The sequence below is a fragment of the Paramisgurnus dabryanus genome, chromosome 9, assembly GCF_030506205.2.
Source record: "Paramisgurnus dabryanus chromosome 9, PD_genome_1.1, whole genome shotgun sequence".
In the NCBI taxonomy this organism is placed as follows: Eukaryota; Metazoa; Chordata; class Actinopteri; order Cypriniformes; family Cobitidae; genus Paramisgurnus; species Paramisgurnus dabryanus.
In genome coordinates this window covers 31795282-31822445 of record NC_133345.1, presented here as the reverse complement: position 1 = coordinate 31822445, position 27164 = coordinate 31795282, and the positions used below count along the sequence as shown (strand labels likewise).

The 27164-nt window shown below is 36.8% G+C and overlaps 2 protein-coding genes and 1 long non-coding RNA gene across 3 annotated transcripts in view; 1 reads left to right on the top strand and 2 right to left on the bottom strand.

Annotated features, from left to right (window-relative positions):
• Positions 1 to 343: 343 nt before the first annotated feature.
• LOC141282544 (uncharacterized) lies at positions 344 to 3341 on the bottom strand. Its single transcript, XR_012337287.1, has 3 exons — positions 3250 to 3341; positions 2200 to 2394; positions 344 to 603 (listed from the first exon to the last, which is right to left on the bottom strand). It is a non-coding gene; the product is annotated as an uncharacterized lncRNA (long non-coding RNA).
• A 2001-nt stretch (positions 3342 to 5342) lies between these two features.
• The window catches only part of capn5a (calpain 5a), a 32337-nt gene continuing 10515 nt past the window's right edge, over positions 5343 to 27164 (top strand). The window contains exons 1-5 of the mRNA XM_065257820.2: positions 5343 to 5527; positions 9454 to 9626; positions 14870 to 15001; positions 22092 to 22300; positions 24100 to 24292. Of these exons, the coding sequence (XP_065113892.1) occupies positions 9462 to 9626; positions 14870 to 15001; positions 22092 to 22300; positions 24100 to 24292 (699 nt within the window). The 5' untranslated portion in view covers positions 5343 to 5527; positions 9454 to 9461. The remainder of the gene's footprint in view (positions 5528 to 9453; positions 9627 to 14869; positions 15002 to 22091; positions 22301 to 24099; positions 24293 to 27164) is intronic.
• On the bottom strand, positions 18639 to 19684 carry ompa (olfactory marker protein a). Its single transcript, XM_065257821.2, has one exon. The coding sequence runs from the start codon at positions 19390 to 19392 to the stop codon at positions 18910 to 18912; it is 483 nt and encodes a 160-aa protein (XP_065113893.1). The 5' UTR covers positions 19393 to 19684; the 3' UTR covers positions 18639 to 18909.

Sequence of the window (27164 nt, the reverse complement as noted above, 5' to 3'; positions counted from 1 at the left end):
CAATTTCATTTTCTGTGGCATCTACATCATCCCGTCTCTCGCTTTGCTTATTAACCGAATCTTCATGGAGTCGGCTTCCCACTATGTCCACAGTGTCTTCTCCAGTAACTGGGTTTATATAAAAGTGTACTCTTTCAAATTGAGCTGGTTGTGTATTTGTGGTGGGCTCTAGGTCGTCATTTTCACTGGTGAGATTGTGTCGCACTTTCCTACGAGGCATGTGGGCCATCGTCACTTTTAAACACTTTATCACGTAGGATCGACTAAACGCACCAAGTGTGAAGGCCACGAAAAAGGTCACGATAACTGATGATGTCACAGCTGCTATAAAATCCCCGTCTGACACCATGTTATCATAAACCTCTGCCTTTCTGGTCTTTCTAAGCCGTTCCTTGATGTTAGGGTTAACACCCACTACATTAACTCTAAATGGCAAGATTTTTCTGCCAGTTTCATCCTGACGGACACAGAAATAGAGACCATCGTGGCTGCTGGTGACTTTTGAAATCCTCAAACTGCCATTGGATGTTTCCACAGGATCCATGGTGGGATGGTTAAAGTCCTTAAACAATCCAAAAGGCGTCTGCCACCAATGCACCACATCTGCAACATTGACCACATTTACACATTTAATTTTTTATTCTGGTTGAGTTATTAATCTCAAAATATAGCCCGCTGAGCTATTAAAGTAATCCTTTACAGCACATTCTGAATGAATAAAGAATGATTCTGTGCATGTTAACACGGTTATTGTCTTTATGTATTAACATAAAGTTTTAAAACTTTAAAGTAGATAAAGATGCAATCTGTAATGTTTTCCTCTCTATCGCCATCTCTGTTTAAGCTATAAAATTGCAGTTTTTTTAATTTTCTGTACGTGCATCTGTCATTATACATCAACATCCAAAAATTTTTATCTGAACTTATTACACGGCTCTCTGGAATGCTTGATTCTGATTGGTCAGTTGAGACATTTGCAGGTTCGTTCTTTTCAAATAATAACCGCTCCAAATTAATAACGCATAGCCGGACTACTTGCACGAGTAAAATCGCTCCGCGCCAATAAAGATCAATAAGATCTTTATCTGTTTGGCGCCATCTTGTGACAAACACTGGACAACCACGACAAGACACAGACAGCTTACTCTGAGACTGAACTTGACAAAATAGAGCATGACAGCTACGAAGCCAACACACACAAAAATACAGAATGGGGATTAAAACTTGTCAAAGACTGGCTAAAAGAGAAAAAATGGAGACAGACAAGTATGAAGCAGAGGATCTTAATAAGGTATTACGATCATTTTATGCATCTGTGCAAAGTTTCGCGGAAGGATAAAAATGTTAATTTAAAACAAATATGCCAATAAAATGTTTAAAATTCATATTCATGTCCAGTTTTTTTTCTTATGTGGCAAGTAGCCATGTAATAAGCGGGATAATGTAGAGGCAGCCGGTAGTTATTGGGAAATAAGCCCCTTCAGTGTGATACAAGACCCTCCGCTTTGCGTCGGGTCCTGATCACACTGTCGGGGCTTATTTCCCAATAACTACCGGCTGCCTCTACATTATCCCTTACAAGTAATATATCTGCTGCGTCGTGATGGTTCTGACTAAATAAAAATGTAAATGTTTCAACAAATCACATTGCTGATGTCTAATGGGCCATACACACCAAACGCATTCCTCGCTCTAGATTACTTGCAGGATTTAAATTTGTGTCATGCTAATTTTTGCTTGAGTTTGAGCAATTTGCTCATTTCGCATTTGAGCTGAATTGCACATGTTTTCATGGCAATCGCGCCGCCCAATTTCGCACCTTTGCATTGACTTGTATGTAATCTACTTGCGCAAATAGTTGAATTCGGATTTGGTGTGTACGCTAGTGATAGACCGATATATCGCCCAGCCGATATATCGGGGTTTTACTTCCACCTGCTGTAATGATCATTCTCTGATGATGTCATCTAGACGTCTTGGGCGGAGCATCTGTTAACCCCACCCCCTCAAACTGTCTGCTGCGAGTTCCATGAATGAAACATCTACTTTTCTATATCCAATCAATTAACAGTGAAAATCACAAACCACACCCACTATTTTCCTCCTGCTATATTCCGTTTCACTCGTAAATACGTCACAATACGAAAGTCGGGTTTTTTTTACAGATTGCATCTTTAATTTCTTATCTGTGCACCTTACCTTCATTTTCATCATGTGTGCACTTCAGCTCCAAAGTTTGTCCTGGATAACTGTATACTGAGTTTATAGTTGTGACCTGCAGAGGCAACAGTTTAGCGTTTCCACTGTGTGCTGTAGTCTTGTAACTACTGACGTACAGTGCGTTCCAGATGAGAAACACATTCAACAGAGAACTGTTACTTAACTCCATGATACCTAAAAGAAAATGAGATGTTTGTTAATATGAAGGAATCTTGACTGAAATTATGATATAAATGCATTATTTGTGCAAAATGTGACCTTGAAATCCTGGTTAAAGTCTTTTAATCATGAAATTTGAAGAATTAAAGTTGTATTTTTACATGATCTTGCTCAGTCAACAATAAAGATAATAGGTTATATTTTCACAGAATGTTCTTTAGATCAGTGGTTCTCAAACTTTTTCAACATGCGGCCCCCCGTGTGTACGGAGCTTTCCTTCACGCCCCCCCCCCCCCCAAAGAAAAGTTATGGCAAATGTGTTCTAAAATGTATCATTTTAATTAAACAAAACATATTAAATTATACAAAGTAGTGCTGTTTGTTAGTAGCCTTATTGTTTTTTTTAGGTTTAATTACACAGAATTTATGATAAATGTATTTTATAAAATGTCATAAAACTGGGGCCTCCCTGGCACCATCTGGCGGCCCCCAGTTTGAGAACCACTGCTTTAGATTATGTAAGATGATTTTATGTAACAGAAAAAATATTTTAGCTTTATTTTCATAGATCACAAATGACCCCAAAGCATATTCAGCACCATAAAATCAAATAAGAAATTGACATATATATTACTAAATATAAAAAAACTCAGTAGCATCTTAAGACAATAATGAAAGACCTTTTCTCAGAACTAACTTCAATTACTTTTATCCTACTGCTCACAAGGCATTTGGTTTTTATTTATTTAAAAAAAATAAAAAAAATTTGGAGTCACTATGCACAAAATACAAACAAAGCTCAAGTTCATTGTAAAAGCAAACAAGATAATTTGAAGAATGAAATCCAAACCAAACCTGACCGATACTCACAAAATAAGGCTTGCCGTTTATTCTGTTCGGTCTAAAACAGGAGTAAAGTACAATCCTCACATGACAGCGCTTTAATTTCATCTTGTGCTGTACGTTTAAAGATTAACATTTTTTTCTTCTTTGCTAGACAGGATGTCATGTGACTGTGAGCTCTCCCTGCCATTTAAAGTTAAAAATTGTTTGTGTTTTAATTGGTTACATTTGCTGCAATTGCCTAACATTCATGCAGATCATGAAAAAATGTTTACAAAATTAACTTTGTAATGTCCATTCAATGAAATGCACTTAAAGGGGACATTTCACAAGACTTTTTAAATCTTTGGTGTCCCCAGAGAGTACATTTGAAGTTTTAGCTCACAATACCATATAGATAATTTATTATAACATGTTAAAATTTACTTTGTAGGTGCAAGCGAAAATGTGCCATTTTGGGTGTGTCCTTTAAAATGCAAATGAGCTGAGGAAATGCAAACACTGATTGCTATGATGGTGGTGGTTTGTTGAAATTGAAACTCATTTGTGCTGTCAATTATAATTTTTTCTGCAGATTAAGGGACGTATTATTATAAGAAGATCCCCTTCTGACATCACAAGGGGAGCCAAATTTCAATGATCTATTTTTTCACATGCTTGCAGAGAATGGTTTACCGAAACTAAGTTACTAGGTTGATCTTTTAAACATTTTCTAGGTTGATAGAAGCACTGAGGACCCAATTATAGCACTTAAACATCGAAAAAGTCAGATTTTCATGGTATGTCCCCTTTAAGGCAATGCATAAATCAGCATTCTGTTTTATATTCTTATCATTTTTATTTATTTTATCAAGCATGTAACATTTATTGTGTTGCACTTGTTCAATCCTTACGTATTTATATAAATATGTGTATATGTATTGTATTATTATTTTGACCCACTTCGTCAAGGGATGTTACGCATCACGTGACCCGCTGGGGGAGAAATTATTCATAATCAATGAGGTAAAATAGTCACTGTTGATTATAATATTAATTTTACATTTAAATCTTAATATTTGTCTCAGAGGAGATATTTGTACTCGTAGAGGTAAGTTAGAGTCATTTAAATATATGCGATTAAATATATAAATAATATTCAGTGAAGATTAAACAATCTTATCCAGCCATCAAATACAGAAAAAACCTTTTTTTCAAAAACAATTTTAAATATATTTCAAAATATACAAAAATGACCAAAAAATATATTTAGAAATATGTTTACAAAAATGTATTTTTTGACAATTTGTTTGTAGATTTTGAAATATATTTTAAAAATAAATATATTTTAAAGAATTTATATTCACATCAAACTGAAAGAAAAGCTTTGTTTATGTAATAAACCTGTAAACATAAAAGGTTTGAAAACGTTAAAAGTATATATTTTGAAAATATACTTTATTAACTTCTATATTTTGGCCAGGATTTTTTTTTTTTGCTATATGGGTTGTAAAATAAGAAATTTCTTTTTCCTGAGATACATTTTGAAATATATGTTGATATGTGTATATATCTATGGTTGATATGAAGGTTACAACTAAATTGTCAATTATTTAGATATGTATTCAAAATGTATTGCAGAGTGTATTTTTTGACGTATGGTATGGGGCTTGTCCTCTTGCTAGACCAACGATGAAAAAAATAACAAGTCATGTAATAATACAACTTCATTAGCCATTATATAAGAAAATAGCTAATAAGCATAAAAAAATGATAGCTGAAATCGTTTCTCGCATTATTTCTGATTCCACATGAAACATTTACTGCGGTTACGCCACGAGATGGCAGCATTGAGATTACGTTCCTTAGGAAAGTGACCATATCTGTATTGTGTTAATCTAATTTATCTCGGCTGTTTGTCGGGCTTACATGATTAATACGAGAACATCTTATATGAATATAACAATAATATAAAGATACAATAAAGATTAGACCAACAAAAATGAGCGCTTTTGAGTGTAATAACGTGAATGTGGTTTAACCCTGTTTCCTCACTGATAAAGAAACGCGTGCGTGTACGCGTTTGTGTGTGTTAGCCCCTCCCTAAACCGAAAGTCACAATATGAACGAGAGGAGGAAATAGACAGAGAGAGAGAGAGAGAGAGAAACACACTGGTATGTGCACGAGTCTCTGGAGGATTGAAGTCGACTGTAATCATGCATCTGTCTGTGCATATGGATTCGTAAACTGTAGACACATCTGTTTCTCATCTGCGCGTTCATGTAAACAGACTGAAGCAGCTTGACGATCAGGAAAAGTTTGCAGGTAAATCCACTCAATTCAAACATTCAAATGAATGATGTTTAGTGACTGTTCAGCGAATATTGGCACACTATATGTGGTAAGACAGTAAAATGTATTTGTTTTTCACTTTTGAAGATATTTAGTGTTTTTTGTTGTCATGATGTGGGTGTGTGTGCGCTCGCGCCCGCGCGCGCGCGTGTGTGTGTATGCTTGCCGCAACATGCACAACAAACATGTTTGGCAGGCTTACAAAGGGAGGAGTTACCTTATAATTGTAAAACTGTGTATCAACATTAAAGCTACAAATTTGCACAGTCATAAAAAATGCAAATATCATGGGATAACAAAATTGCGACTTTTAGGCCTGAATAATTGTTCAGAAGTATTGGGGATGGTTTATAGTTACTATATTTTTGTATCTTTTGATCTCTTAAAGGATATAAGGGTGTTTGTTGTGATTTAGTGATCACAAATATGGGCACCCACATAGTAGCATGTATTACCCATACAAATCACACTGTTACATTCCCAACACTTATCAAAAACAAAAATACATTCGTTTTTTTTTGTACATAAGTGTCTACAAATTAAATATTTGTACATTTAACCCTGTACAATAATGCGAATATCATTGCATTAGACATTGCAAGAAAATATCAACCCGAATGGTGTTTATTTGAAAGAACAATAGCCCAAAAGATGAAAAGTAACCCCATTTGTAACACTTTCTGGTTGTCAAAGGTTTTCATGTGATGTGAACTTCCTTTTCTGTAAAGCTTTTGGTTTGCAAAACTGCATATTGTGAAAAGCACCATGTATTCAAACAGAATTAAATTGAACTCTGCTAGGACACCTGCGTGACCTGGGGATAACCTCATACATGCAATAAAAACCACATTCACTTCCAGTTGTTTAAAAGTCACCGCAATGTTAGTGTGCAAAAACATTTTTGTCAATATGGCTGCTCCGGTCACACCCTGTTTGAAACAATGCTGTCACTGACACATTCCCTTCTTCATCTATAATGAAAATTCATATATTGTGAAATATGCATTTGTCTTAAAATCTCAGGATCTGATGTTGCTTTCTCAGGGTAATAGTGTATAGTCAGGTCTGGGTGAGTATGTGGTCTCATAAGTACATTACGCTGAGTCTGTATTCATCTTTTCTGAGTAACAGACTCCTAACAGTGTGCGTAATGCATTCATCGCTGTAGGGTGATGTGAGAGTCTGTTCTGCAGGATGACCCTTGAAGCGAAAATGCAAAGCAAGACTATATTACAGAAATATAAATCTTGAAACCTACCTTATCTGCTTGGTGACCATAAGTTCCCCATTAGACTTATTTATCTTTAAAGACTTCTAAACAGTAAACCAAAAGATGGGCCAGTAATGGATTTCATGTAAGGAATAATTGACGATGGGCTGTTGAATTTATTGGAATATAATGCACACCCAAGGGGGTAATGTGGCATGACGCAAAACGGAGTTACGCTGCAGTGTGCATTATTTTCAAATAATTCAAAGGACTTTAGTCAATTATTGTGCTTTTACCACAGTTACTACAAAAATTGATTTTGTGGATATTTTAAGACATTTGACAGGTCAGGTGTGCGTTTATATCGAAAAATATGCATACATGTGGAACATTTCTTAGTCAGAATAAAGCATTCGACAGCCCTGTGGTATAAATTCATATAACCAAACCCTTCATATTCAATTTTATGCTTTGACAGTTCCACTTTTTTTTTGAAAATATGCTTTTTTTCCAGCTCTTCCAGAATTAAACATTTGATTCTTACTAGGGATACTGGTATCGGGTATCGGCCTCGATACCACATTTTCTAAAGTACTCGTACTCGTTAAAAGTCCCCCGATACCTGGAATCGATACCACGGTCTGAGAAATGTCTATGTTTGAGCTGCGTGTAAGGGGTTAATGCCTCTTGTGTTGTCCAAAGAGGCAGAGTTTACAACAAACTGGAAAACTAGTCCTTTGTTTTTTTGTTAAATTATATTTCTAAAGCTGTTACCTGTAAATTTAAATCATGTTTTTTATTTTTTTTAAGTACTCTGTATCGGCAAGTACTGAAATGCAAGTACTCGTACTCGTATTCCAAAAAAGTGGTATCGGTGCATCCCTAATTCTTACCGTTTTGTAATCCAGCTGATCTCCGGGTCTGGCGCTACCATTTTTAGCCTAGCTTAGCATAATCCATTGAATCTGATTAGACCATTAGCATCGCGCTAAAAAATAACCAAAGTTTTTCAATATTTTTCCCATTTAAAACTTGACTCTTCTATAGTTACATTGTGTACTAAGACCGACTGAAGTAACGGGACTATTTTCGGGCAGTGCGTAATATCACTACGCCTGCTGCATCCATGTTACATCAGCAAAGTTCTTGATTATCACCAGAGGCGTCATGCCCATTCAAACTGAGGGGGCACCTGCCCCCTTGGTTTTTTTGAGCCAATGGGTTTTTCATCCAACCTCAAAATCAAATAAGCGTCCATTAATCTGTTATTTGACTTTTAATCTGTTAATATGCACAATATTATACATTCTGTGCTGCATCCTTGTCACTTTTCGGAGATTTTCGCCGTTTTGATAGTGTTTTGAGCATGTTACATTACTTTTATTCTGGCGGCAGCTGGCGCTGCAGTCAGAGCGCAGTCGCAGACGTCATCAGTGTCTGGGCGCGCTCACGAGCTCTCTGAAGTTGCTGGCTTGCTGCTGCATTTGGCTATCTGAGGAATTAAAACGTGTTAGAAACGCTCACAACATTTCCAAACCCCAGTACGGTAATGTGCAGTTAACCTTCTCTGTGTAGAAAATGTATGGTTTTAAATGTGACCGTCTCAACGTTATATTAGCAGAGATTCATCTTTTTGGCACAACGCCAAAGTTCGCCAAAGTTCACGCGGGCGCGGAATCTCACATGCTCACATGAAATAAAATTTAATGCAAAAATCCGTTCCTCTAATAATTTTATCTAAACATATTTTTTAAAATCATTATTGAACATTAAAATCAATCACGTGGCTATAGCTTATGTCATTTTCGTTGTTTATATACTTTATGGATTTAAAATTACATTAATTTTATATGATAATGTAGTTGTTGTGCAAAATGCATTAATGACACAATTAAACAAGCCATTAAGACTTAAATAAATAAAACATGCCGTTTCAGATGTGAATATGATGCAAATGTGTCATTATTCCGATTGAATAGTATATGATATGAAAGTAGTCATCACTTTTATTTTGGAGGTTTTTGCATGAAAGCAGGGGTTTTCAGATTGTTTGAAATGTAAGTGCCATGGAAAAGACTGAAAGCTCTATAATATTTCGTTTGATGTCTGTGTATGCACAAATTTCTGTGAGCTGTTGACACTGTGCCCCCTTAAAAAAAATTGGTGCATGACGCCCCTGATTATCACGCCAGAATGAGAATATAGTCCCAGCCATATATGCCTAGAAAATCACAACTTTTAATTTTTTGCCAGTCTTAGTACACGATGTAACTACAGAAGAGTCAAGTAGGAAAAATATTGAAACTCTTTGGTTATTTTTTAGCGTGATGCTACTGGTCTAATCAGATTCAATGAATTGTGCTAAGCTATGCTAATAGTGCTAGCGCCAGACCCGGAGATCGGCTGAATGGATTCCAAAACCGTAAGAATCAAATGTTTAATTCTAGGAAAGCTGGAAAATGAGAATATTTTCAAAACAAGTGAAATGTCCCTTTAATGCTGGCACGATGCTCTTGTGCATGAATGTAAATATTCATGCAATTTAAAACATTTATAAATTTCATACCAAACATATTTTTTTATTTCTCATGAAATGTTCACTTGCATACACACAATGCATGTTGAATTAGCATTGTGTTAAAATAGTCTCAAAACAGTCCTGCATAATGTTGTATGTGTGTCATTTCAGACTGAATTATGTTCTCTTCAGTAAAGCCTTATGAAGGGCAGCAGTTTGCAGCCCTGAGGAAAGAGTGCCAGCAGAACAAAAGTCTGTTTGAAGACCCCCTCTTCCCCCCAGTGGACCAATCCCTCTTCTATGGAGCAAACCGCATCGGAAAAGTCACATGGAAGAGACCAAAGGTAATGAACTGTCAAGGATAGACATTTAAAGAACCAACTGCAGATTTTTAAGGGAGCTTTAAATGGCTGGCGGACGCCGACTGTAGGCGCTTGCCAACCTTTTTTTTAGCTGAACGCTTTGGTTTCTGTGATACTTTGCTTTGTTTATCAGTCGTTGAATGATGCGCTGATTGGTTGTTGTAATATTTGTCCCGCCCCTCCTCCACTGTGGTTGGACGGCTGAGTGAAAAGTAACATTGATGAGATGAGCATTTCACTCAAAGTTAACTATTAGCGCAGAAAAAACACTTAGTGTCGGCTGCTGGCGTTTTTGAAAAGCACAGCACTTCCATTAGAAACAATTGAAAACATACATTTTGGTGTGCACGCCCCCTTAGATTCACGTTGATGCTTTTGTCATAATTGATATCTAAGGGTTATTCAATGTGATTGTAATAGTAAAGTTTGCTGTTGCAAAACACCATTATTACAAGATAAATATATATCTAAAGACTTGTGTTCTTATGTAATCAATAATACAGTTCAGTTAGTAGAAGTAAACTTCAAGGCCCCTTTAATTTTTTTTGTCATAAATAATAACCTAGACCAGTGATCACCAACCTTGTTCCTGGAGATCCACTTTCCTGGAGTTCACCTCCAACCCCAATCAAACACGCCTGAACCTGCTTATCAAGCTTTTTACGACTTCCTAAAAATTAAAGGCAGGTGTGCTGGAGCTAGGTTGGATCAAAAATATGCAGGAGGGTAGATCTCCAGGAACAAGGTTGGTTTGTGTTTATGAAAGCGCTTGTGTAACTGGACACTACATGTAACTTACGCATCCCGATTCATGGCAGATAAATGTGTTTATATTTTAAAACAATACTCCATGCAGTCACGTGCTGTATTCAGTGGTTTGCCAGGATTATATTTAGCATAGCATTGTAACCGTTATTGTTCAGTAAAGAGGTTTGTGTATAGGAATATTTCCTGTTGCTGTAATAACTAAAGACTTTGTGTTTGATTCATAAATCAGTTTCCTTGGCATGTCATTTGATTTTAATCATTTACAGGACATCCTTAAATTCATGTCTGAGAATTGTTTTTAAACACATTATAAATGTTAGAATGTGTATTGCTGAAATGCGTTACAAAGACTGTTAACTATGTAGTGCTAAATTGTGAAGTTATACCGTTAAACAGTTTTGCCACATTTCTGAGTTTAGGATTATTTGGACGGGGTTAAAAAGATGGCTCGATGACACACTAAAGCCACAGAGCATGGCCCTGTACCTAACACAATCATTCATTCTGTGGTGCGTTTCCCGAAAGCATTGTTAGTCAACTACTGTCGTAGGTTTCGTCGTTACTGACAAAGTTCAACGATTTGGTGTTTCCCAAAACCATACTTCAAACGAACATTCCCAAGCTGCATTCCAAACTTGTGTGGTTTGAACGACAACACTTCAGCATAGTTTCTAATTATTATAATATGTAGACTTGCGTTGATCATGCTTTTAAACAAAATAAGCAAAAAACATGTAGTTTAATCTATATCTATATATAAACATTTTATTTGACATCTTTCAGTTTGTAAACAGAATTAAAGTGCTGTATTTAAAAAAACTGAATGTGCGCAGTCCTACGATCTTTAAAGGTGCAGTGGGTAAATTTTAGCAGCATCTAGTGGTGAGGTTACGAATTGCAACCAATGGCTCAGTCCACTGCTCACCCCTTGCTTTTGAAACGCATAGAGAAGCTACGGTAGCTGCCACCGGAAAAACATGTCATCGCCGGAGACAACTTAGTAAAAAAGTTTGTCCGTTAAGGGCTTCTGTAGAAACATGGCCTCACAAAATGGCGACTTCCACGTAAGGGGACCCTCGGTGTATGTAGATAAAAACGTCTCATTCTAAGGTAATAAAAACATAACGGTTCATTATTAAAAGGTCTTTATACACCCCTGATAATATAGTTTTGTATATTATTTTGCATTTCTGTCAAGAGATCCTTCTAAAAATGATGCACTGCACCTTTAAGACCCTGGGGAATCCCTGGGAGAAGTGACGTGAGAGGGAACTTTGTTAAATATCTTGAAATCAAACAACAAAAACTAAATCATGGTAACATTGTCTTCCGATGCAATGTATGTTATTTATAGCAATAATCTGACATCAAATTGATTTAAACAGATTAATTAGTACTCCACCTCCCACGTGACATCATCAACTATGTTGTCGATCCAACATGGTTAAAACGACGAATTTGCGACAATGTTTTTGTGAAACAGTCTTGACTAGGTAGTTAGTTTTTCCAACTATGCATTGTACTATGGTGGTTGTTCAGGAAATGCATCCCAGGTTGTAGCGTTATTTGAAAGTCGAGAGAGACGACACTTTTCCCATGAGTGGGTGTGGTCTGGGCATCGACACGCCCCCAGTGTTTCAGAGCAGAGAATTCTGCCTGTTTTTCCAAGATTTTTATAACTTATTTTATTTATTTGGCGGGTTAAATAATCATTTAAAATTTTCTAGGTGGTTAATATCACAATAGTTGTAATTAATATCTGACTTAAACAAACTGTGCCTTGTTAAATAATTTGCCAAAAATCTGTTTTACGTATAATACATAGCGCATTGATATACAAACATTACAAAAACATAATTGAGAATATTTAATACAGTTTTTCTCATAAAACTATGAGATAATACAAATTTGTAGGAATTTGAAATGACTTAAAATATTGAATTAAAATGATTTATTTATATGTAAATTTATATTTGATATCTTTGCTCTTTATACCCTCTGGTCAATTTTCCAACCCAGCTCCATCGGGTGCATGCTGGGATGTTTTTAATCCATGTTGTTTTACCACATTTGAGTTGATTCAATGTACATACAGTAGTATGTAGTTGTAATGCATGTGTGTGATTTTCTAGATGTATTTAAATAAATCTTTAATACTTCTGTTGGTGCAACTAATAGAAACAATACTTTCTGAGGTAATTGCGAGTTCTTATTTTCTGTCTAGCAAAGCCTGAGAACTTTCCCAGTATTTGCTAATGCAAATATACAATTTGCTAAAGTTATCTGGGTGTTTGCCATAGATGTAGATGATCTGATTCTGTCTAAATCTATGAGATTTGCTTTGTTTTGGTTTGTTCTGCTACAAATGTATTACACATTTAATGCTTAGGGTTCGGTGTTTGTTTAATCCTCTGACACATGAAAGCTTTAACAAACAGGTCACAGAGCAGTATGTTTGCACTAAGGGAGCATTGCAACAGTACATTCATAACACACCCACCGCAATGTCCCTTAAAAGCCATCGTGAGTTTAGGCCTTGTCCAGGCATGTGAGCATAATGTAGATAAGAGGAATGTTGAATTTTTATTTCTCCATAAAACAATATCATGAAAGGCATGATTTATAGTGTTAGCTGAACCAGAAGTGTGTTTTGTTAGCTCACCCCCGTGTGTTGTGATAGAAATTTTCATGAAATGTCTTGCTATTGTTTTCTTTAGGGTCTTTTCTGAATGTCATGATGTACAATGTGTTAAATATGAAAATAGGCTCATTTTCCAGCTCCCCTAGAGTTAAACATTTGATTTTTACCGTTTTGAAATCCATTCAGCTGATCTCCGGGTCTGGTGATAGCACTTTTAGCATAGCTTAGCACAATTCATTGAATCTGATTAGACCATTAGCATCGCGCCTAAAAAAATAACCAAAGAGTTTCGATATTTTTCCTACTTTAAGCTTGAATCTTCTGTAGTTACATCGTGTACTAACTAAGACCGACAGAAAATTAAAAGTTGCGATTTTCCAGGCGGATATGGCTAGGAATTACACTCTTATTCTGGCGTAATAATCAAGGACTTGCTGCCGTACCATGGCTGCAGCAGGCGCAATGATATTTCGCAGTGCCCGAAAATAGTCCCCTGCTATTGAAAGTTACCAAGTAGGAAAAATGATAAAAAAAAGGAAAAATATTGGAACTCTTTGGTTACTTTTACACTGTAAAACCTAACAGTTAACTTAACTCAAACCATTTAAGTAAACCGGTTGCATTAGACCATTTAAGTTTTAAAACACATACAATGAAGTACTGTGAACTTGAGTCATGTACAATTATGCATTTATATTTAAGTAGTGTGAACTTAAATACAAGTGCATAACTGCATATGATTCAATTTGTTTAAGTTCACAGTACTCAAAATGTATGTGTTTTAAAACTAATGCAACCAGTTTACTTAAATGGTTTGAGTTGAGTTAACTTTTCGGTTTTACAGTGTAGGCACGATGCTAATGGTCTAATCAGATTCAATGGATTATGCTAATCTATGCTAAAAGTGGTACCGCCAGACCCAGAGATCGTCTGAATGGATTCCAAAAGGGTAAAAATCAAATGTTTAACTCTAGGGGAGCCCGAAAATGAGCCTATATTCAAAAAAAGTGGAGTGACCCTTTAAGGTCAACATGAAGTCACAACACTTTTTTTCAACACATACAGAAAAAAATAATTTTAAATACATTTCAAAATATACAGAAAATGGCCAAATAATATATGTGCCAAAATATATTTTGAAATATGTTTACAAAAAGAAATATATTTTAAAGCATTTATATTAACATCGCATTAAAAGAAACCTGCAACAGGTTTGAAACAGTTCACTTGCAAAAAAACTTTAATACATACTTTAAACTTATACATTTTATACTTTACACATTTTGTAAAAACTTTCATATTTTGGTGAGGAAAAATAAAAAAAATTCTATATGGGTTGTAAAATTAGGAATTTATTTGTTGCCCCTGAAATACATTTTTAAAACACAGTATACATAGCCAAGGGTTGGTTAGTGTTTTTTTTGTAAGACTGTATAGATCAAGATAAAAAGGAAAAGAGAAAGATGGTAAGTCATATATTAGGAAGTGAGGTAATGGCAGAAAAGACTATTAATGTTAACTAGTAGTCAAATAGCTATTTCATTAGACATTGATTCACACTGTATTTGTAAGCAATGCCGCCTTTGTAAAACATTAGAGGAGTAGTTGCGCTGGCCTTAATAAGAAAAGTAATCAGTTGCTTTAGCACAATCATGTTGAGTCATCTTGGCTAAACAGGTTTAACAAGAACAGGTAGACATGCATGACACACAGCCATAAATTCTTTTTGTAGCTGAATCTTGATTACCGTAATGTGTTTAAATGTGAATGTGCATGAAGCAGAATATCATGAGTATCTTTTTGTCTTTTGCAACAGGAGCTCTGTTCTGATCCACACTTGTTTGTGAATGGAATCAGCGCCCATGACCTAAACCAGGGACAGCTGGGAAACTGCTGGTTTGTGGCAGCGTGCTCCAGTCTGGCCTCTAGAGAAGCACTATGGCAAAAAGTAAGTTCATCTTAACTTATTAGGGTACACTTGCAAATATAAACTAAAGGGATACTCCCTCCCTATACTACAAATTGAGTAGTAAAATATGGCTAGATTATTTTTAAATCGTAAAATAATAAATGGCACAGCTTAATTTTTGATAATGTGGTCATTGCGAGAAATAAAATGCAGTTACCTTGAAACTTTGACTACTATAATGCATTTTTTAGGGGTTTTCATTGTCACAGAGTAACATTTAAAGATGTGTGTTTAATTCTGAGTTATTAGCAGTCTCCCTCCTTATCATTTGTTTAGTTAATGAATATACTGAATGTCCAGGACAGTAAATATTCAGTGAGTCACCAGGATGTGTTAGTCATAAGTAGGTCTGGGCGGTATGATAATATTCCTTTACTGTAAAATAATGTGTCAGATATAGACGGTTTCAGCAGTTACAACATAACCAAGCGGCTTTCGTGGTCAACACGTAACTTCCGGTAAACTCTCATAGATTACGTAGGAAACCAAAGCATTGGTTATTTTCGATGAGGTATTTGTTCAAGAGTTCAGTTTAGCAACTAGTCAGACCTTTAAAAAAAAAACTGAAACCAGAAGTAAAGCACCTGTCATATTTATAATATCCATGTCTAGAGATCCGTCTCTCATATACAGGTATCTATCCTGCCTGTAGGATTGTGTATGTATTCATACTTGTTCATTTGACATATTGCCTATTTTTTTATGTAGGGGAGAGCGGGACCCAACCTAACACTTTTTAACCTAACACACACGTCTCTGCTACAAATGAACATTTGAAGTTTTTTTCTATTACTTAACATATTTGGACAATTACACCAAACGTGACAGAAGTGCAAACGTTACAACTTACACATAGGTGGGGTTAATTGTAACAGGCAGGGGGTTAGTTGTATCACTTGCTAAAAATTAAGTTTGCAGGCAAATATTTCAATACTATTTTGTCTATATACTTGAAGAGGATATTGTTTATATATCTGTCTATAATAGACGGGTATCCACACTGTATTCATTCATCCAGCCCTTTTCTAACAATAGTTCAATTATAAATGGATACAAATGGCTAAATATGTGAGAAAAAGCAGCACAATTATGACAAAACATTTTTTTTATATGTGACCCAGTCTGTAAAAACCATACTAACGTCTTAAAATCAAATTCTGAGATAATGAGCACCAAAGTCTGATTTTAATTTTATTATGATTTCAATCTTTGACGTGACCTTATTCAATCAATATTAAAGATATGAACAAAAAATAAATTTAATACATGATTTTTGATAAGACAGGCACATTTATTTTGTTGGCAGCCAGCAATCATTAGCATGTAGTCTATTTAAAACAACGGCAAGAATTACGCTAACGTTAACGGGTTGTATTTCGTAAGTGCTGAGGGGTTAATACAGCGTTACAATTAACCCCGCTGGGTCAAAATATTTTCAAGCCCACCAAAAAAGTTGCTAAGAGCTGCAGACATATTTCAAAACGATGCTATGTTTTAGTCAACAAGACACTGATTAATATGACATAGCATTGGATTTGGTATCTTACACACCCAACTTAGAAACCGAAAAAAACATATAATGAAAAAATGTACTTGCATGCCACCAAAACACTCGTTCATCAATAACTCTCTGGTAAAACATTATACATTTACAATACTTTGTGGGAGATCGTCTTTTGTATGCATGAATAAAATCCCAAAAATATGCTCAACCTTGTGCAACAATCTGAACAGTCCATGTCACAACTAACCCCGTGTTATTTTTTGCCCCGCGCACCCCTACTGTATGCATAAATACAAAATAATGCATACTATATCTTTAATAGTCTATAAAAGAAATAACTGATTTAAAAAAAGATTCTGTCTATAAAGACTTAATCTGTTGTTGTCGTCTTGGCATTTTAACACTAACCCATATTTGAAAACTGTGGTAAGCATTTATAGTAAGTGGCAAAATTTGTATATTCCAAAAACAATATAAATTGAAAAGCATTTATACTGTGAAATATACCGTTACCGTGAAATAAAAGTTAAAGAGTTAGAGAGTTAAAGGGCACCTATTATGAAAAATCCACTTTTGCAAGGTGTTTGGACATAAATTTGTGTGAACACAACCACCCTACAATAAAAAATCCACCCACTCCTTGATTTTTAATCCCCATTGAACAAAAGCAGTCTCATTAGACATGCTGTTTTGATTCTCTTGTTAATGTGAAGTCACACTGATAAAGCCCCGCCCACAGCCACTGACTGACAGTTCTGCAGTTCTCCATAATTTCCACCTTCAGCGAGTTGTACGCTGTCCACCATATCTCCATATTGATATACTATTCTTTCAGACTGTATTCACAGAAATCAAATCAATTTTAAATCGAAAGCGCTCACTTATGGTAAAGAAGTGAGGAGCTGTAGCTCATTTGCATTTAAAGGTACAGCGCATTTTTGCTCCCACCCATATAAGGACATTTTATGATATAAAAATTATCTGTGGGGTATTTTGAGCTGAAACTTTACAGACACATTGTGGACTCATCTTATTTTACATCTTATCGAAATGGGCATAATAGGTGACCTTTAATGAATCTGTTTGGGCGACATGAATTTAATGGGAATTTGATTGGTTAAGGAGACCAACCAATCATTTTGCACATCATGGGTGAACTTCCCAGCCAGTTTATTATATATAAAATATGTCAAATCTTAGATTTGTTTGTTGTTAGTACAGTAGCATCAGGTTTTCTCTTGTGTAATGTATCATAGTAATGCAACACAGACCTTATTAAGCAGCATTTGTTAGTATAGTAATCATTACAAGTAGTGCTGTGGGATGTGCTTAGTTAACACATGAATGTTATTAACATGTGTTGTTGTTAAGAAAGTGAGAATGAGATCGGAGAGATGGTCTAATTGGAGGCTTGGGATTTCACCTTGATTTACATTTGTGTCCACACACAACACACAATCATGGACACCACACATCAATCCCATGAGACTCCTTTTGGGTTCATTTTTGCAAAAAAGTTTTTTGTAAGAGTTCACTCCTACATTAGTTTTTGACGATTTGCGGTTTATCAAAAAATCTCTTGAGACGATCCATCTGTCTCAGTCCGTATCACGGTACGCTTGCATTGCTACACTTCATGTGGTGTTCACAACACTACAGCTCTCATGTGTATGTACCTTGTCTCTCTCTACCAGACAGGTTGTTTTCTCCCGAGGTCTCATTAGCGTCCTCCTCTGTTCCTGCACTCCCCAAAAGACCCCCGTCAGAAACACATACACACTTATGATCCGCTCCAAAACCTTCCATACATAGCATTTTAAGGTGACCAAATTATATAAGAAACCTCGTATTGGTCATATTTGAGCTTTCACGGTGCAATCCCACAATGCATTGCATCATTTTGTAAAAAGTTTCATTCAGGGCGGTGGAAGTAAAGTAGTGTGGTGTTTGCCCAAAGGCGAAATTGACATCAATATTGATCCTATTTGTGGTTGCTTGCTATACCAGGGCTCGCTTTTGTCTCAGTTGACCTTCCAGTCAGATGCATTGTTTGTGTCCACGTTACAAAACACACAGATGCATAATTGGAGTGATTGACAAAAAGTGTTTATTTCACTGTAAAAGAAATTTGCATTACCAATATTTTATCATAAAGTATCATAATGACATAGCAGGAAAGTTGTGTCTAAAGTTTATCTGTTTGCGTGACTAACAGTAAATGTCATTTAATTGATTTTTCCTAGACTAGAGAACAACTAATGAAAATGGTACATCAAGCACACATTAAAAAGTGAATACACATTAAAGGTTTTCATTAGTTGGTAGAAGAAAATAGATGTGACTGACCATTATAGAAAGAAGCTAGACTTTTAGAAATCTAATGTCACTCCTTTTTGTTGAAGACCAAAGAGCAGGAGATCTTGTCTTTTTCAGCCCCTTCCTTGTAGGCAAACAGGAAGTACATCACCTTCCGCACCTGCGCCATCTCCGCTATCCTCTCTCCGAACTCTTGGATGTCCGCCTCGAGACATTTAATGGGCGAATCCTCCGGATCCCCGGCGTTCCTCCAGAACTGTCCGATGGGCTCCAGCAGTTGCCTGGTCATCAGGTTGGTCAAGTCGGGAGTCCAGAGCTGAGAGATGCCCGTGACCGTGAGACGGCCGGTTCCTCGCAAGATCACGTTCCAGTGCGAGAACGTCAACTCCTGCTCGTCGAATTCGAGGCGGTAGACGGCCTCGTGAGGAAGAAGCAACCTCTCCCCGTCCTGTCTTTTCTGACCCTTCTGCTGCAGCGACTGCGCACGCATACGCATGACCTCCGTAAGCTGGAGGTCCTCGGTGAAGGTCAGCTCGATTTCAGATCCCATGATTCGGTCTTCTCCTGGCTGGGGAACAAATAAGTGTCGTCTGGTTGCGGTGTGAATCTCTCGACAGTTATCAGCAACTAAATGAACACTCTCCTCTCAACCTTCTCTTTCTGTGCCGCTTTCTAGTTCCCTGCCAACACCACCCGCCTCTATGGCCCCACGGGGCAAAAAAAACTCATTCTGTTGGGGACTTTATTGATTCTGCCACACATGTTTTGAACCTCTGGATGAGTTTTGAGAGAAGTGGGAGGAGAAAACCATTGGGAGATTCGGTGTTGGAGTTTGATGTGTTGTTGCACTAGGCAACAGATGTGTACTGATGTAAAAAGTGGCAACTGTAGGGTTTCCCTGTAGGCTTGGTTAGTTTAAAGGAATAGTCAATTTTCTTAAAAGAAAAATCCAGATAATTTACTCACCACCATGTCATCCAAAATGTTGATGTCTTTCTTTGTTCAGTCGAGAAGAAATTATGTTTTTTGAGGAAAACATTGCAGGATTTTTCTCATTTTAATGAACTTTAATAGAGCCCAACAGTTAATACTTAACTCAACACTTAACAGTTTTTTTCAAAGGACTATAAACGATCCCAAACGAGGCATAAGGGTCTTTTCTAGCAAAACGATTTTCATTTTTGACAAGAAAAATAAAAAAAATGCTCTCTTAAACCACAACTTTTCGTCTAGGTCCGGTCCAGCGCGACCTAACGTAAATGCGTAGTGACGTAGGGAGGTCACGTGTTACATATATAAAACACACATTTGTGGACCATTTTAAACAATAAACTGACACAAAGACATTAATTAGTATCAGTTGACATACAACAACGTAGGAACGGTCCTCTTTCTCAACACTTGTAAACACTGGGGCGGAGTTTCGCGTTTGTCTCATGTGACCTCTTGACGTGATGACGTATTGCGTGGGGTCACATCATGCATCACGACCTGATCTAGACAAGAAGTTGTGCTTTAAAAGTGTATATTTTTTATTTTTCTTACAAAAAATGAAAATCGTTTCGCTAGATAAGACCCTTATGCCTCGTTTGGGATCGTTTAGAGTCCTTTGAAACTCCGTTGAAAATAACTGTTAAGTGCTGAGTTAAGTATTAAATGTTGGGCTCTATTAAAGTCCATTAAAATGAGAAAAATCCTGCAATGTTTTCCTCAAAAAACATAATTTCTTCTCGACTGAACAAAGAAAGACATCAACATTTTGGATGACATGGTGGTGAGTAAATTATCTGGATTTTTCTTTTAAGAAAATTGACTATTCCTTTAAGTATGCAATATATGTATAATCCTAAATCTAGGTATGTGGGCGAAGGTGCATATTTAATTGAAGGGTCAGAAACTTCACCGAAAGAAGATTTGCTATGCAGATGATTTTATTAGATTTAAAGGATTAGTCCATTTTCTTAAAAAAATATCTTTTACTCACCACCATGTCATCCAAAATGTTGATGTCTTTCTTTGTTTAGTCAAGAAGAAATTATGTTTTTTTGAGGAAAACATTCCAGGATTTTTCTCATTTTAATGGACCCCAACACTTGTTGTTATGTATAACAGTTGTAATGCAGTTTAAAATTGCAGTTTCAAAGGACTCTAAACGATCCCAAACGAGGCATAAACGTCTTATCTAGCGAAACAATTGTCATTTTTTGCAAGGAAAAAAAATTATGCACTTTTAAACCACAACTTCTCGTCTTCCTCCGGCTGTGTGACGCGTCAGCGCCTTTCCACAGGCCTGGTTGCTTATTTGTCTCGCGAGATCTGGCAACACTGGTCGAAAGGTCACGTGTTACATATATGAAACGCACATTTGCAGACCATTTTAAACAATAAAATGACACAAAGACATTAATTAGTATCATTCCTCATACAACAACATCGGAGCGGTCCTCTTTCTCCACACTTGTAAACACTGGGGCGTAGTTTCGATACGTAATCCGTGACCTCTTGACGTGATGATGTATTACGTGAAGTCGCGCTGGCGCGTCACAGGACCAGAGGAAGACTAGAAGTTGTAGTTGAGTATTTTTGGGACTGACCTTATTGCATATGCATTTCTAGGAGTTTTCTTTTCAGGCGCAAAATTTTTGCCGGGAGATTATTTAAATGATTCACGCAACGTGACTTACTAATGTTTGCGCGTGTGTTATTATTTAACGCAGAAAAAATCATGTCTTTAATTACTTTGTGCTTGAAATGGCTGCAATTGTTGCTGATAAGCGTAATATCAGAGAGCATGTGGTACAAAGAAGAGGATTTTTTAACATGTTTATTTGGAATGCCAGTGAAACATATTATTAAAAATTATTGTTTGCTAAACCATGTTATTTTTTATTTGCTCAAGTAAATAAAGAGGAGTCACTAGAAGAGGTCACATAATACCTTGTGTTTCAAAACGTATGTAAACCTTCACTTTTAGTGTTAGGTGTGATGTCCGTGAACTCATGCGCATCACGCGTTAACTCATCATCCCTGAACTAATTTGCGCTGCTCTTTGTTCATTGCGTTGGTCATTATGGAAATCAGCTGTTGCGCCTGTGTTATTTAATTTCCGCCTTTTTAGTAAATAACCTGCAGATATTACCACTCCCGTCGCTCTCACGCTAATTTGCCCCGTTTAGTAAATCTGGCCCTTGGACTCCACTTGATACTGCTATCAGTTTTGGTTCATTTCTCTCTTCTGTGTGTTTATAGGTCATCCCAGATTGGAAAGACCAGGAATGGGAAGATCAGAAACCAGAGAACTATGCTGGAATTTTTCACTTCCGGTTCTGGCGTTTTGGAGATTGGGTGGATGTCGTTATCGATGACCGGCTGCCAACTGCTAACGGGGAGCTCATCTACTGTCACTCCAATGATAAAAATGAGTTCTGGAGCGCCCTGGTAGAGAAAGCTTATGCCAAGTAAGTACCACATCCAGACATGCATCCAGACGGAAATATTACACCCAAAAAATTACATATATGACCTCCATTAACCTCTTAGATGTCTAGGCAACCCCCCCCCCACTCTGGCAAGTGGCATACCCAAAATAAAAAGGCTGTTGCTCATGCATCTTACTGTCTGCAAACATAATCAAGGTGTCTTTTGAAAGCCTACACTTCAAATTTCACTATTAGAAATGCAGAACTGTTCTAGCAATAACTATTTCATAGATATGGCAGCTGAAATACAGCGTTCAAGATTTTTTCTCTTTTAAAAAATGTCCATTTTTACATTTCTATGGCAAAATAATTAACAAGCCAGTGGTAAATGAGCCTGAAAATATAATTGATCTAAAACTAGGGATGCACCGATAGGATTTTTTTGGACCGATACCGATTTAAACAGACAACTTCTGGCCGATGCCGATACCGATATTTAAACACTTGTATGCAATACTATACAGCTGGTCTATAAGCTAGTTTATTTCTGCATCAAATTATTTTTACTGAACATGGATTGGATCTAATTAACATTCAACTGACCAACATAATAAGAGAGGCACAAATTAAGCTAAAACTAATATAATAAGACAGCATGACAACCTTAAAAGGTGGTTTTTGCTATTCAGCATTTATTTTATTAACAACATTAACAATTTTTTTTTTACATATAATGGATTTCTTTACACAGTTAATTAATAAACAATTGGTATCGGCCTTTCTCGTGCTATTGCCGATATGCCGATGGTTTCAAATTCATCAAAAATCGGCCGATAAATATCGGCGGCCGATACATCGGTGCATCACTATCTAAAACCACAGGTCTTGACAGTCTATTTTAAAAATTTGAAGTTGATACAAGCAAAAATTGGGTTTTTACAAGCTTTTTTGATAGTGTATGTCTGGGTGTCTTTCCAAAAAAAGCCACTTGGAGACTCCAAAGGGACACTTGGTTACCACCTTCTACATTGAGGTCTAACATGCTTATCTGACCATTTCCACACATTTTATTCTGATTTAGTATGTGACAGAAGAATATACACTGTTTTTTTGGAAAATACTAACTTTTGGGATGTATATTAAAGAAGATAAAATATCATGAAGATATTTTGCTCTTCAAAAAATAACAAAAGCCATGCATCCAAAGCATCATACTGTGATAGTACGTACTAAATTAGATAAAGTATATACTCATCAACCTTTAAAACAGTAGGTACTATATAGTGTATATATATATATTGGTAGTATGAATGAAATCCATCATCACATGACACACATCATCATAACAACAGGTGAGCGGTTAACTTGGATGATGTTAAACAAGCGCAATTTAACCACAAGGAACAGCTGTTCCCTACATGTATTTGCATTGGAATTGAGTCGTGTTATTGCTTTCCCACTTTTTTGAATATGACAACGCCTCTCCGTCTTTGTTGGGTGACTCCTCTCCCGAGGGCTCATGGGGAGTAAAGTGACAATTGAATGCAATTCCAAAATCTTTCCGCAAGTAGTTGTTAATCTGGGTACTACTCTCCTCGCCTACTACTGTAAAAAGTAGGGAAGTAGGTTGTTTCATACGAAGTCATTAGGTGGCTCTAGAAAGCTTTTAATGTTAGTTTTTGCTTTTGTTAAAGAGTGTTCAAGAGAGCATGCACAATTTATTATGTCTTCAGTATAAGTAATTGATTTTTGGGTGACCTTTTCCTTTAAAAGAGGTGTAAACTGAATCTCTCCTAAGCTCAATGCATGCCTTTTTGACTTGGGCCGTCATCTTTCAGGATGTCTGGCTGCTATGAGGCTTTGGATGGGGGCAACACGGCCGATGCTCTTGTGGATTTCACTGGAGGTGTGTCGGAGCCCATGGAACTAATGGAAGGAAAGTTTAGCACAGAGGAAGAGGCGAGGACCCAGCTGTTTGACCGAGTTTTGAAGGTCCATGAAAGAGGAGGTCTGATCAGCTGCTCCATAAGAGTGAGTCTAATGAACAGTCACATTTTGGCCTGGTTTCACAGACAAGGTCATGCTGGGTACGCACCAAAAGATTTTTTTACATCTTATAAGATTTTCAAAATGTGATAGACCACAAACATTAGGACAAAAAAATCGTAGATTTAACCGTTTTGCTCTTATAGTGTGTGCACACCACACACAAACAGATTTTCAACCAGAGTCGCGGAAATCTCGCGAAACTTCAGAATAAGCATGGCGGACGATATGCAGAAAGAAATTTCAATGATAGTATTTGGAATGATTTTCACAGAAATTCAAGGGAATAAAAGAAAGGGGTTTGGGTGAAGTCGTGAAGACAGCGGGGAACATGGTTTGTACAAGTTCACTTTGCATCAACTTCACTTTGTGCTGCGCCATGACTGCTTCTGTCTTCCATCATCTTGCTTTCTGATTGGATATTGTTTTGTTTCACGTGATAATCTCAAGAGCGTGCACGCATGTGTCCTCTGGGTTCCCCCCACACATCAGGATATATAACGTGTTTAATATTTACGATTCGCGATCAGATTCGGACACTCTTAACACCCCTCACACCAAGGGAAAATCTAATAAGATAATTTGTAGAACCATCAAGATAATCGGGACATAGCTAGGACTGTTGGAAAGGGGGAAATCGGCCCAAAATCAGCCCAATTATCTTTTGGTGTGTACCCAGCATAAGCTAAAGCCAGGATTAGGCCTTATTTAAATTAAGGGGCCCTATTTTAACGATCTGAACGCAAGTGCGAAGCTCAAAGTGTAAGTGACTTTGTGGGCGGATCTTGGGCGCTGTTGCTATTTTCCCGGCGGGAGAAATAACTCTTGCACCAGGCGCAAATCAATAAGGGGTTGGTCTGAAGTAGGTTCATTATTCATAGGTGTGGTTTGGGCGTAACGTCAAATAAACCAATCAGAACGCTATCCAACATTCCCTTTAAACGCAAGGGCGCAAGTTCCATGGCGGGTTGCTATTATTATGACGGATTTACCAGGCGCACGCCAGGAGCGGTTCACAGCCGAGGAGACCGACGTTCTTGTAAGAGCAGTCAAAGACAGAGAAGTTGTTCTGTATGTGGATAGGAGAAACCCGCCCAAATCAGCATCGGTTAAACAGGGGTGAGAGGAAAAAGCCACAGTTGTCTCATCAGCTGGCATCACCATCATTGCGCCGCAAGCGCTACAATGATGTCAGGAGACGGGGGAATCCCAAGCTTGCCAGCATAAATCGGGCACGCCGTGTAACGGGAGGTGGATCTGCCTACACAGGACCTGACGCCAGCAGAGGACATCGCTGCGTCCACCCTCACCGCTGAAAGCCAAGAAACGCAAGCAGTCCAACCCCAAAGTACTCTTACAAATCAAGTTCACAAAACATTTTAATTATTATTTACATAAAATAAACGTAATACAGCCACATAACAAACTTATGAAAATATTTTAATCGTTATTTGCATGAGAATTTTTTTAACGCAGCCACACAATAAATAAAAACTATCACCACAATGCTCACCACTATGATTTCCCTTATCTCATGTGTTAATATTTTTTATTGTAACAATTTATGATTTGCAAAAATAACTGTTGCATCTGTGTAGATTAGATAAGCAAAGTGTGTGCGCGTTGTGCACGCTATACATTATGGTCAAGCATGCGCCCTTAAAATAGCATAATGAACCCTGCGCAATGCGCCACTGACTTTAGACTAGTTTTTTTCTGGTCAGTGGCGCAATTGTTTTTAGAAACTGCAAAATAGCATCAGAGATGTTTTGCGCCGGAACACGCCTCCTTTTTTGCGCTGAATTGCCCAGGGAGCGCAAGTTCATTCCCTAGTTTGCCGACGTGCGTCTGTGGAGGGAAAAACACGCTGTGCGCCGGTGCAAAATACGAATGATACATGCGTCACTGACAAAGTCAATTGCGCTGGGTGCAAGATAGGGCCCAAGATGTTTAAGCACCTTTTATAAACATGTCTTAGAATTTTTTTACTGGTGTATATCTTGAGACAAATCTGTGGCACTGGCATATTTTAAGATCTGTCAGTGTAAATTATTTTCAGTTCAGTTGAGACCGCTTAAACATGTGTTTTGGCGTTGTGTGTGTTTGTGTGTGTGAAAATGCATTTTCTTTTACATTTTAGCTACTCATTTTTAGTGTGTAATTTTGCTATTTTAGCATAAGAAAGCTCTGTAAATTTACAAGTCAAGTCCACTCCAAAGTCAGAGACTCTTTAATAGAAAAAACTTTTATAAACTAAAATAAACCATTTATTGGAACTACTAATGTGCTTGTTCATATTCAAAGGTCATGATAATAAATACATCACACCCATTGTGTCTGTAGTTATCAGCCCTATGACCTAATAATCTAGTTTCCAGGACTTTTTCACCGCTGTTAAAGCTATTTTGTGTAATATACTGACATTATGGACGTGTGAACTAGGGATGGGCCATATTGACTTGAAAATTAATTTTGATAATAATGACTTTGTAAATACAGCACCAATTATTACTGAAAGGAACAAGAGCATTCAGAAACAAAAACATTGACCTAAAAGTAAAACACACCCATCATCAGATAGACAAAAATATACCAATAACAGATTTTAAAACTTTAAAAATCCAAACAACATCCCTTGATGAAAGTTGCAGATATAAAGTGGTGGCCAAAAGTATTAAAAGACCTGACAGACATGAACATATGAACCTTTTTGTTGATGTTTAGTCAGTCGTACAGTTCCACTTTTAACTTTAATGTAATATTATTAATAATATTTGTTATGTCCTCTTTTTGCAGCAATGACAGCAACATCTCTCTGGCAGAGTATCAATATTTTTCATCTGTAAACTTCATCTGT

Bases quoted from the DNA above. Each gene is read 5' to 3' on its own strand.
- ompa (XM_065257821.2), bottom strand. From the start codon at position 19,392: ATGGGATCTGAAATCGAGCTGACCTTCACCGAGGACCTCCAGCTTACG.